Source organism: Typopeltis vanoorti, chromosome 12 (genome assembly GCF_054136105.1).
Source record: "Typopeltis vanoorti isolate ZY-2024b chromosome 12, IOZ_Tvanoo_1.0, whole genome shotgun sequence".
Taxonomy (NCBI): domain Eukaryota; kingdom Metazoa; phylum Arthropoda; class Arachnida; order Uropygi; family Thelyphonidae; genus Typopeltis; species Typopeltis vanoorti.
In genome coordinates, this window is record NC_143560.1 from 67,464,795 (window position 1) to 67,476,873 (window position 12,079).

The 12,079-nt window shown below is 36.3% G+C and overlaps 1 protein-coding gene across 2 annotated transcripts in view; it reads right to left on the reverse strand.

Annotated features, from left to right (window-relative positions):
* The window catches only part of LOC150100863 (N-acetylgalactosamine-6-sulfatase-like), a 355,136-nt gene that overhangs the window by 65,546 nt on the left and 277,511 nt on the right, over positions 1 to 12,079 (reverse strand). For both annotated transcript variants that reach the window (XM_090401082.1, XM_090401081.1), the window contains 2 exons: positions 6,730 to 6,866; positions 470 to 572 (listed from right to left, as the gene is read on the reverse strand). In XM_090401082.1, coding sequence (XP_090257208.1) covers positions 470 to 572; positions 6,730 to 6,866 — 240 coding nt within the window. The remainder of the gene's footprint in view (positions 1 to 469; positions 573 to 6,729; positions 6,867 to 12,079) is intronic.

The window sequence follows — 12,079 nt, forward strand, 5'->3', positions numbered from 1 at the left end:
TTGAAGTGTGCTCACATAGGTCTACTTGAAACTGTATTCCAATCAAGAAGTTTATCTCCATGTTTGGTGTTGAATGCTATTGTTATTTCTTCCTTTCCTTGATTGTTATAATCCAAATATAACATTCTATATTTATTACTTAGTAATATTTCACCTGTGTTTGTCATCTTTCTTTCAGTAATGCCAATTATGTCCATGTTGTACTTTTCCAATTCTCCTACAAGTTCAATTTCCTTTCCATTAATACTTTTTATAATGGTTCAGATTTTCGGACTACTGTTTTACATCAAAAACAGCAATATCAGAAATGAATAAATAGAGCATTTATATTTAATACACTGAATAAGTTATTCAAAAAAAGTTAAGAAATACATACTTAAAAACATTTAAGCTTAATGTGTAACTTTTTTTTTTTTTTTTTTTACTAGAGTGATTTTAAAGTCTAGTGGAAAAAAGGAATGAAACCTACTGTCTTAAACTGCCATAAAAAGTTTGTCCAACACCAGAAATGTGCCTTATACATGTTATATCTCACTGCCATCAATTCATTGCCTCTGTAATAGAATACTGGCCTGTAAAAAAAAAAAAAAAAAAAAAAAAAAAAAACATAATATAATATAAGATATTCCTCTGGAGGGGGATGAGGGGAAGCAAAAAAAAAAGACTTTATTTGACAATTGAAATCTACAAAGGGACTGGAAAGTTTTGGTAAACACCTAGAACAAAAATGATATTAAAGCAACTGATATAACCGCAAGAAAGATAAAGAACAATTATTACAATTTGATGAAACACGAGGGTTTTAATTATTATGTGACATCTCCAGCATCGGATGATTGATCCCCTTCCCCTTCCTTAAGATATGTTCTTTATTGTGGTTTTATTGTTACTTTAATATCATTTTTGTTCTAAGTGTTTATCAGAACTTTCAGCTCCTCCTCGTATGAAAAATACTTGAAATCTGTTACCGGCTGCATTTCATAGCAAGTTTGTTTGCTCAGCAAATTGAGTTTGTCCATAATACAATTAGGAGGTGATTGCAGTAAAGCAAGTAGCAGAGTGCATTGGGGATGAATGAAATTAATGAACTAACAAAATTAACGTAATTAACATACTCTAAAGTTGAAATGGTAAAGATGGGAATTAGATGAAGTATGTATTACATGGGATTAGATGATTGGACATAATGAAATGGTGCAAAGGAATCAAATAAAAGAGATAATGAACAACTTTACAGATACTTGTTTAAATGGGAAGAGGATTAATAATGATTGTAGAAACAAATTATTTCATTGGACAGAAAGAGAATGTGAGGATGTATATTGTTTTGAACAAGTTTAAGGATATTTCTTTAAATGGGAAAGAGGATTAATAATGGTTGTAGAAACAAATGATTTCATTGGACAGAAAGAGAATATGAGGATGTATATTGGAAGATAATTCTGGAGAGAAGGAAGGATAATAGTATCACAGGAAAGGTAACATATTACCCAGTGTATTACAGTGATGATTTGAGATGTAAGTAAATATCATGGATAACATATTAGCACAACTGTGTGAAGAGAAATTAGTGCAGCTTGTGAAGAATACGATGTACTAAATGAATCTGGGATACAGATGAAACTGTATGAAAATGATAATTTACATTTGAATGGATTTATTGTGAGTCAATTGGAGAGGTTATTTCAGGAAGGGAGAGTGATAAGAAAGGTGAACAAGTGATATGACAGAGTAGGAAACTGACAGGCAAGACTGAAGAAGTGATAGTGAATGAACAGGGAAAGAAGACTGGTGTGAAATCAGTGGGAGGAGTAAGAAATGAGAATGAGAGAACAGGGGAAACAAAGAAGTCACAGAATAGAAAGACATATTTTAAAGAGAATGGATGCCAGAAGCATTAGTGAGTGTGTGCATGGTGATGGTTAATGTATGAATGAGATGGCCAGAGATGAAAAGGGAGTACTCAGGTCTGTGAAAAAATATAGAGTAAGTAGTGATAACAAGAAGAGATCAAGGTTAGTTGTAGAGAAGTCAGCTGAGGAATGTGTAGGACTGGTTATAACCAGAGAAATGTTACTATGTTTGATTATGAATACTAGAAAGTATTAGAAGTAAACATGATAGGAAACTATTGCATTAATTGAGTTAATTTGCTTAAAAATTGTTGTTGTAAGTTAAACATTAGATGAGGGTGATATCCTGACAGGAATAGCGATGGAATGATATGATGAATTTTCATCAAGATAGGAAAGGCAAGAAGAGAGAGGAAAGTGCCATCGATGACAGCAGAGGGCCATGCCTGCACTAGATGGAGACATAAGTTGAAAATAGTGGTAGTGGTTTGATTACGGGTGATTTTAATTATGGAAAAACAGACTGGAATGAACAGATGTCTAGGAACAAGGGAAATAAATTTCTTGAGTTCTAGGCACAACCTACCTGCTTCCTCTAGGCAACATGATGGATAGCACACAAGGAACAACTAGCAAGAATGACTGTGAGACAATTACCAGGCTGATGACCAGCTATGTAAGAACTTCAGTGAGAAAAGGATATTTGTGGAACTACAAAGTTGGAGATTGTGGACAGCTCGAGAGACATCTTGAAGTAATAGTTCCAAATGAACAGTTGGAGAGAAAAGAGATCAACGATGCTGGCAATTTTTCAAGAATTATTTAACAACGGCAATATCTGAATGTGTTCCAAAGATCAGGAGGTTTAATAGGTAGGTGTAAAATGGATGAATGGAGAGATTAAATATGCATCGGAAAGATGAGGCATTATGGAGGCAGCATAATGCAAGAAGTGATAATCAGTTATACGAGGATTACAACACAGTAAGCTAATAATAAATTTAGTTCATTACCGGCTCTTTACTTCATGTAGATCTTACTCTTAAATAAATCCAGTACATCTGCAGGAATCTATCCTTATCTAAACTGAATAACTACTGTAACAAATTTACAATAACATTAACAAATAAATAAAAAATTAACAATAACAAATGCCAGCCTGGTTAGCCAGGTGGTTAGCATATCTGCTCTCCAGTCAAAAGGCTGTGGGTTCAAATCCCGCTGTGGGTATGGATGTTTGTGATTGTCTGTGAAAGTGGTAGTGGTGGGCGGTAGATGACATTGGTGTAGTTGCAGTTCATTGTAATTAAGACAGAGAGTAGATGCCCTTCCTCAACGAGTCTCTGGACCTCCTGGAGGTGTCACGTAATAATAATAATAAAAAATTTGGCATTAAAATCAGCAATAAAAAGACAAACTATGAAAATAGGCAGGCTCATTTTTTACTTCACTTTTACAGATTTCTCTCCTTGTCAATGGTTACCTTTTATTGTGTGGTACTAAGATTTCCTGGTGACCCATTGATCATCATCTAAATTCCTTTCTCTCAAAGTTAGTTAAGGCTTCCCACATTTTCTTCTATCTGGAGGAGATCGATCAAATACTTTTTCTGTCCATCTCATATATAACATCCTTTTGACATGATCACTCATTCCAATGTAAACATTTTCCTTCCAGTCTTTCTACAACAGAAACTAGCCAGTGCATCTGTTCTTTGATGATTCCATTCTGAATTAATAGGATCCTAGAGATATTGCAGCTCATTCTTAGTCTATCCACATAGCCTTTGTTTCTGTTACTGTGTTAGTGACCATCCTTCAACTCTGTGTATCAAACAACTTTACTTTTGAAGATGATCCTTATAATATTCTTTTGCTGTTTCATGTACTTCTCAACTCCACAGGATCCCATTTATCATATACAATGTTCTTCTCACTTATGCAATAATACACTTCTTTCTTCCAAGTGCCAGATTTATGCAATATTGTCCCTGGATATTTAAAGTGCTCAACCTATTTTATTTTTCCTACTTCTATATCCATGTCATAAGTATCTCCTCCCATCAACAAATATTCTATTTTTCAAGATTTATCTTAAGTCCTTTCAATTCACATTTAACTTTTTATTAACTTTTTTAGTTATATATTGTACATCATCTCTGTCTCATGCTATTATCACCTGGTTTTCAATGGGACACTCATCCCTTGACAGGATATATCCTAGACTCTGAGTATCTTCACTAAATAAATTTTAAAAAGGATTGGAGACATTTCACATCCCTATCTTAATCCTCTTGTTGCTGAATTCTTAAATCTTTCATGTGACTTTGACTGTTGCCCAGGCAGAAACTGTCACAGATCTTTATTTGCTTGATAAGTGATGGTTCATCTACTCCAAGGTTCCTAAATATCACAGTATGGAGATTCACATATCAATACGGAGACCCTGTTCAACAAAGAAGTTGCAAAGGATCCAACTAGTTGACCATCTGGCTTTGATCTCCTTTGTTGCTCCTGGCAAACACTTAACTATCTTTGAACCAGAGAAGAAAGGACCTTGTCATGCTTGCATTCCTTGGGGAGCATCATTTTGACACTTGCTTACAACTGTAGAGCATCAGTTCAGACAATGACTTACATCATGAACTGCATTGTATGACTTACATACAATGCAGTTCATGAGCTTTCCCTAGCAGCCCAAGTGAGCATATCAATGAAGGCAGCTGAGTGGATGATGAATTTGGATATAAATTTATGATACAAATGATGACTCACCATGTGACTATATGTAATGGTTTACTCTTATATTTTATATCTTTTGTTCCTTAAGATAATTTGAATTTTAATTGTACCTGCTCTGAACTATGCAATAAATAAAATATTATTATTATTATCATTGCGTGACACCTCCAAGGAGTCCAAAGACTCATTGAGGGAGGACACCTACTCTACAGCTCTCCATCTCCACTCAGTCCACCAACTGTAGCAAACCGCATCATCTACACCAATGTCATCTACTGCTCACCGCCACCACTAGTATTTTCACAGACAATCACAAACATTCATGCCCATGGTGGGATTCAAATCCGCAGCCTTTTGGCTGGAGAGCAGATACGCTAACCATTCAGCCAACCAGGCTGGCAAAAATATCATAGTTGCATAATTGGCTCTAAGTCATATGTCTTTTATAGGTCTATAAAACACCAAAAACCAGATGGAGTTTTAGTCCTTTCATACTTGTCTTCTCCGATATCTAGCCAATTATGAATGTGTTATCCATGCAGGACTTCATCCCCTGTATGTCCATCCTACCATTCCAATATGTTCATATGAACATATTGGAATGGTAGGAATGGTAGATTCATATTTTATTATTCTGTTTAGGAGTCTGCTAATGAATGCAATTATAGTTATTCTGCTATAATTATTTAAATCCAAATGACTGAAATATGTGACATAATTAAATATTTTTGTTATAATTCTAAATATGTTATTATGCCCACTGTTTTTCCATAATTCCATTGGTATTCCACTGAGTCCTGCTGCTTTATCATTTTCAAAATCAGTTCCATCATTACATTACGATGCTTTGACTTCCAAAAAAGCATTTCGGATTCTTCTTTAGAGTGCTTTTTTTTAAAGTAAGCATTTCCAAAAATAATTTTTTACAGTCTTCACTGTTATTACTATATGACACCTCCAGGGAGTCCAAGACTCATTGAGGGAGGACACCTACTCTACAACTCTACCCTACAGCTCATTCTAACCGCAAGTATACCAATGCCATCTACTGCCCACCACAATCACTAGTATTTCCACAGACAATATCACAAACATCCATGCCACAGCGGGATTCGAACCCGCAACCTTTTGGCTGGAGAGTGGATATGGTAAACACTCAGTCAACCAGGCCAGCTTTATGTTCAATATAAAGTTACAATTATTCAGAGAATGAATTATTCTGATTGTTTGCTGTTCTCCAAGCAAGCTTTGCTTTTCCATATCCTACTGTATGCTAAATTCCATAGCATACATTTTCCTACACTTTTCCTTCACAGTAAGTCATACAACCCATTTTGTCTCCAGTTTGAGGACCTTATAACATTCTAAATATCCACTTCCCTTTTGAGAAAATCAGACAGGAACAAACTGAGCATGAAAATCATCAAGATAATTTCTTACTAAAACTCTTCTCATTTATCTATTGCAGAAACAAACCACAATATAGGACAGATAAGACTGACAAGGCAGACAAAGAAGAAAATGCACCATTTCTGACTAGCAGATATCTGGAGCAGTTAGTGAAATTCTTTTAGCTTTCCTGTGAGGATTTATGGATGTCTTAATTTTAAGAGCTATATTTGATCTTCTTCTTCTTCTTCTTCTGCAGCTTCTCCCACTTAAGTGGGGTCACTGTTTGTAATGAGTCTCCTCCACACCTTCCTGTCTTGGGCTGTCACCACATCCAAGTTCTTCATCTTCAAGTCCTCTTCTACCAGCTCCCTCCATCTCTTCTTTGGCCGCCCACGCTTCCGCCTTCCTTGCACATCCATCTGCATGACTCTTCTTCCCACATATTTGTCCTCCCTCCTCATCACATGACCCTTCTTCCCACACATTTGTCCTCCCTCCTCATCACATGACCAAACCATCTCAACCTTGCCTCCTGTATTTTCGCTCCTAAATTCGTAACTTTCACTGTAGGGCTATATTTGTATAAAAATGAAAATGTTTCCAACTATGATAGCAAATAGGACTTTTGCTCTCAAACTATCCAGGAAAAAAAAAGGTAGTCTGATTTCATCTACTAAAAAAATCTCATTTCAAAAAATTAAATACCTTCTTGGCTAACTGCAATGTATGTGCATCTCAGTTACCTGCTCTTTGTTTTTCCAGTGAACAAATTAGAAGTGAGAGATATACCATCGAGTACCAGTCCTTGAGGAAGAGGGAGATCTACAATTTCCAGGACAGTTGGAAACAAATCCATTATTGTTGCTACCTGATCAGAAACCTATAAATAAATCAGTCACTGTAAATGGCACAACAATTTTTCTGCACAACCATTTAATAGTAATTATCATAGCCTTTCAATAATAACAGCTACAAACACAACAAATTTTAAAGTTTGCATACAACATGAAAAAATTACTGACAGTCAATATCTCATTAATTGTTATGCAGTAATTCTTAACTAACTAAATATTTACCAAACTTCTAAGAGTGACCTATTGTTCTCTCCTTTCTTGTCAAGTACTGAAAAATTTCTGCCGCATTAATTATATAACTCCTTTAACAAATTATATTTATTTATCATATCCCCTATTTTCCATTTGCCTACAAGATTTTGTAATCTACATATTTTCAAATCAATCCTCCTGGAAAACATTCTACAAATCTCATCATCTTGGTCACTCACCTCAAGGCACTCATGATTTTTGAATGAGTACCTTTATGAATGATTCATAAAGAAGCATAATCATTTCCTAATTCCTACTTGGCAGCATATTTTTCAAAATTCAAGTGGCCTCAAATATTGAAAAATACACTAGCAATTTTGCAATATATTGGCTGAACTTCCAACTTCATCCCAAACGTCTTGAATTTCTTGCAGTACAGCACCCATCTATGTAAGGTGCGTAATGTTAAATTTAGCCAGATTAAACTGGTAATCACTGTGCCTTGCCTGCCTGCACTTGCAATCTGTTTAAATCATCCTGTATGATCTGATCTCTGCATCACCCTTTATTAGCTACTGTTCTCACTAATTTAGTGTATCCTTCTTTGCTCATTTGCATAACAGTGTTTTGTGTAGTATCTTCTCAAATGGTTTTGCAAAGTCCTGCAGTATCATGGTGTCCTTTTTTACTTCCAATGCACAACTGACATCATTTCCCCTCTTTATCATTTCTACATAAGAGGGTTCAAGACCTATAACATGACACTGCCATATGTGGACAAAACACTGGTCTGCACTTGAATGTGTTTGGTATCAGGATTCTCAAAAAAGTTATTTATTGGTGTGGGATCTAATACAGAGAGTCCGGGAAACTAGATTATGATGGAAGGAATGGTATGACATGTAAGAGCAACTAAGTTATGCAACTATATCCTGCACATATCCACAAGTTTAGCAACTTGTTGGTTACCTTCACAGAGTTGTCGATCATCCTGTTTAACTCTGTCCATAATCACACCCAAGTCCCTGGCCTCATCTGTTTCCTGCAATTCCGTTCCATCAACATAGCACACAGCTTCTGATCTCTTCCCAAAATGTATCACCTTCCACTTCACCACATTAAACTGGCAGCCATTTACCTTTGCCTATACTGCTAGTCTGTTAAAGTCTTCCTGCAGGATCTCTGTATCACATTCATTTACCATTTCTCTTTCCAGTTTAGCATCATTAGCAAAAAAACTGAATGCTTTCTGTCAAATCATTTCCTATATCACTGATATACAAACCAAGTACTCAGCCCTGTGGTACACCACTGGTCACTTGCCTTCTTTTGGATTCAACTTTACCATAAATCACTCTTTGATATCTGTCCATCAGCCACCCTGTAATCCAAATCAGATTCATATCCATTCCCATTTGTTCCAATTTATGCAATAGATTTCTATGTGGAATCCTGTCAAATGCTTTTACAAAGTCTAGCAATATCACTGAGTAGCCATTTCCCCCTTATCCAATTCCACTGTCACTTGATTATAAAAAGTAAGCAAATTACTAAGGCAAGACCTGCCCATTACAAAACCATGTTATCCCTTATAGAGTATCATATTCCTCTCCACCCAGTCCTGAATTCTGTCTTTCACCAATTTCTCCAATATACCTTAACCACTACTCCTGAGATAATGATTGATCTATAATTTACTACTTCTGTCTTGAGCCTCCTTGATGCAATGGGGCTATTTTGTCCTCTTTCCACTCCATTGACATCTTCCCAGTACCAAAGCTTAAATTAAACAGCTTGGTTAGAGGATTGATAATTCCCTTGCACATTCTCATAATACATGGGCCAATATGCATCTAATCCCATGACTGTATTTGTATTGAGGTTCCACAATATTTTAAGCTCTTACATTTCTTCAACCTCTTTTCTCCTATCGTTCATGTCCCCACCCAGATGGTACACCCCTGCAAAATGCTCACTCAGTAATTCAAATATCTGGCTTGGTTCTATTACTTCTCTGTCATTACCTTGATGAACCTGTAGTTTCAGTCAGGATTTCTCCATGACTGCAGGTTGTAAAGAGTCCAGCTATTCCTGTCTTGGGCTTTTCTTCTCCATTTTCTTCCAACTTTCTTAATCATTGGATCTTCCCACCTTAAGGCTGGTCTTCCAGGTTTCCTTTTGGCATCTCTTGGATACCAGTTTGTAACTCTGACTGTCCATCTGTTGTCTCTCATTCTGGCGAGATGTCCTGCCCATCTTCTTTTGCTGTTGTAGATTGTTTTTATTATATCTGTGAGTCCAGACTTCTCCCTGATTTCCATCTTCTTTTGCTGTTGTAGATTGTTTTTATTATATCTGTGAGTCCAGACTTCTCCCTGATTTCTGTGTGTCTTACGTGGTCTATTTTGTTAAAATGCATATTCTTCTTTCTATTGCACGTTCAGTTGTTATTAAGCTTTGTTCTTCTTTTAAAGTTGTGTTCCATGTTTCACTGCCATAAGTTAATGCTGGTAGGATGTGACTATTGAAAAGATGGGCTCTTATGTCCATATCTATGTTTTGGTTGGTAATTGTTGATTTTATTTTGTTGAAAGCTATCCAAGCAGCTCTTTTTCTCCTTGCTATTTCATTTGATATATCATTATTCATTTTTATGGACTGGCCGAGGTAGATATATTCTTCAACTTTTTCGATGGTGTGAAATTCTAGAGTGATTATATGATCTCTACAGTATTTGTTTTTCATCCATCTTGTTTTGTCAGGGTGTATTTCCAATCCAATTTTTTGGCAGTTTTGCCTTATTTTATTCAGCATTGATTCTAGGAGTTTGGGTGAGTGAGATATTAATACCACATCATCGGCGAATAATAGGATATTTATTCTCTGTCATTAGCACTTTTTAAAGTCATCCTCTCACAAGAAAGGTCTCACTCTCACATGCACAGCTCATCATACCTCAACTTAAATGCATTCACTGTCCCTGCACTCACCACTTTCAGGATAACTCACCACTCTCCATGGAAAAAATCTACTCGTCACCCCCCCCAACCTTGCTCACACTCACCTTATAGAGCTTCCAGGGATGACCTCCTGTTCTTCCCCCTATCTCCAGATATTCTATGAAAAATCTCATCCACATTATTCTGGCAATTACTCCTAACAACTTTTATGTCTTGATCATGTCTCCTCCCTCTTCCTTGTATCCACTAAGCTCTGTAATTTGCATTCTCTCAATTTGTCCTCATATTCCACATTCCAGAAACCAACTTAGACAATTGTCTCTGAACCCTGTCTAACATCTCACCATCCTTTTAAAAACCTGGTAACTAAATCTGTACACAGTGACCCATATGCAGCTGGATTAAAGCCTTGCACAATGGAAGCAAAAAAACTTCACTTCTACACGTCAATGTTCTCTGTATCATTACCATACTCTGTTGTATTATCCTCACAATTTTAACAAAATATCCATGAAATTTCAAGTCTCTGTCCACCATCAATCCCAGATCTTTCATCTTCACCACCTCCTCTAAAATATCCCCACCAATCCTATACTCTGCATTCCATCTTTGCTTCCCAAATTTTAAAACATTACACTTCAATATTAAACTGACATTCCCCCCCCCCCCCCACACACACACTTGCCCACTGCAATGGTGTATTTAGGCCTCTTGCAACATCTGCTCTACTTCTCATAATGCTCCCCAACTTTGCATCATCATTTGCAAACAACTGTATATCACCATTTAACCCCTTTCCAATGTCATTTGCATACAAATTAAATATAGTGGCTCCAAAAAACAGACCCCTCAGGTCAGTGGCGCACTCAGGATTTAATCTTGGGGGGGTCGAGTTGAGTAGATGATTTGAGAATACATACTACGTATTGCATATGACCTATGACTGAGCATTTGCAGTAATCACCAATACATGATACTTGTGATTTCCTCTGGCTGGCTCGGGAATAGCGATCGGAGCTTGCTCCACCCTTTCTATGAGTTGCCTCAGCTTGCACTACCTTAATGGATCATGTGCTGCACTATCCAGATATTTGCTTACGCTTGGAATCGCTGAACTTTATATATATAGTTTCTATATTCGGCATGAAACTCTTTGAGTTTCTTATTTGGCTAAGAAACAATATGGGATATAATATCCCTTAACTTAAATAAGTTCATGTCGCCGAATTGAAGCCTTTGGCTCTTCATATAATTAGTAATTAAATACAGATCTTTGTTATATTCTCATGATTTCTCAACTATTTGTCATAAAGTAAAAATCTGATCCTGACAGCCTCTATTTGGCCTGAATCAAGCTTGTTCGTCACCAAGCTTCTCTTCAACAATCCTTCTCAATCATTTCTCAAGTATACTGGCATAAATCTTACTAGGAACACTCAGTAAGAAATACCTCTGTAATTCTCACATTCAGTTTTATTTCCCTTTTTGTATATGGGTACTATGAGACCTCTACTCCAATGATCTGGAATTTGTCCCTCTGTCCAGGCCTTTTGAACTATGCAGTGAACCACTGTAAGACTTTTATACCTCCATACTTGATTATTTCTGGTTGAATATCATCTAAAGATGCTTTCCACATTTCAGACTTTTGATGGCTTTTTTTCTACTTCAAGTATGGATATGCATTCCTGATTGTATGCCTGTTGAGTGTTTTTTACTACTGTGCTGTCACTGCCTGTTTCATTTAGCAAGTTTTCGAAGTAATTACTCCATACATCAAGAATATCTTTTTCTCCAGTTTTCATTCTACCTTTATCATCTCTAATTCTCTTTACAGCTCTTTTTTTTCCCCATTTCTGAGCTTTTTCAACAGCCTCCAGAATATTTTCCCACCTTCCTGATATTTATTTTCTAAGTTCTTACCAAAGTCTTCCCATGAGTTTTGTTTAGCTTTCTTACATTTGTCTCTGTATTCTCTAAGAGCACAAGCTGACTTATTCACCAGGATCTTTCAATATGCTTTCTTCTTTTCCTTCGCTGCCTCTTTAACTTCCTTTGTCAACCATGGAGGACTGATTTTTCCATCC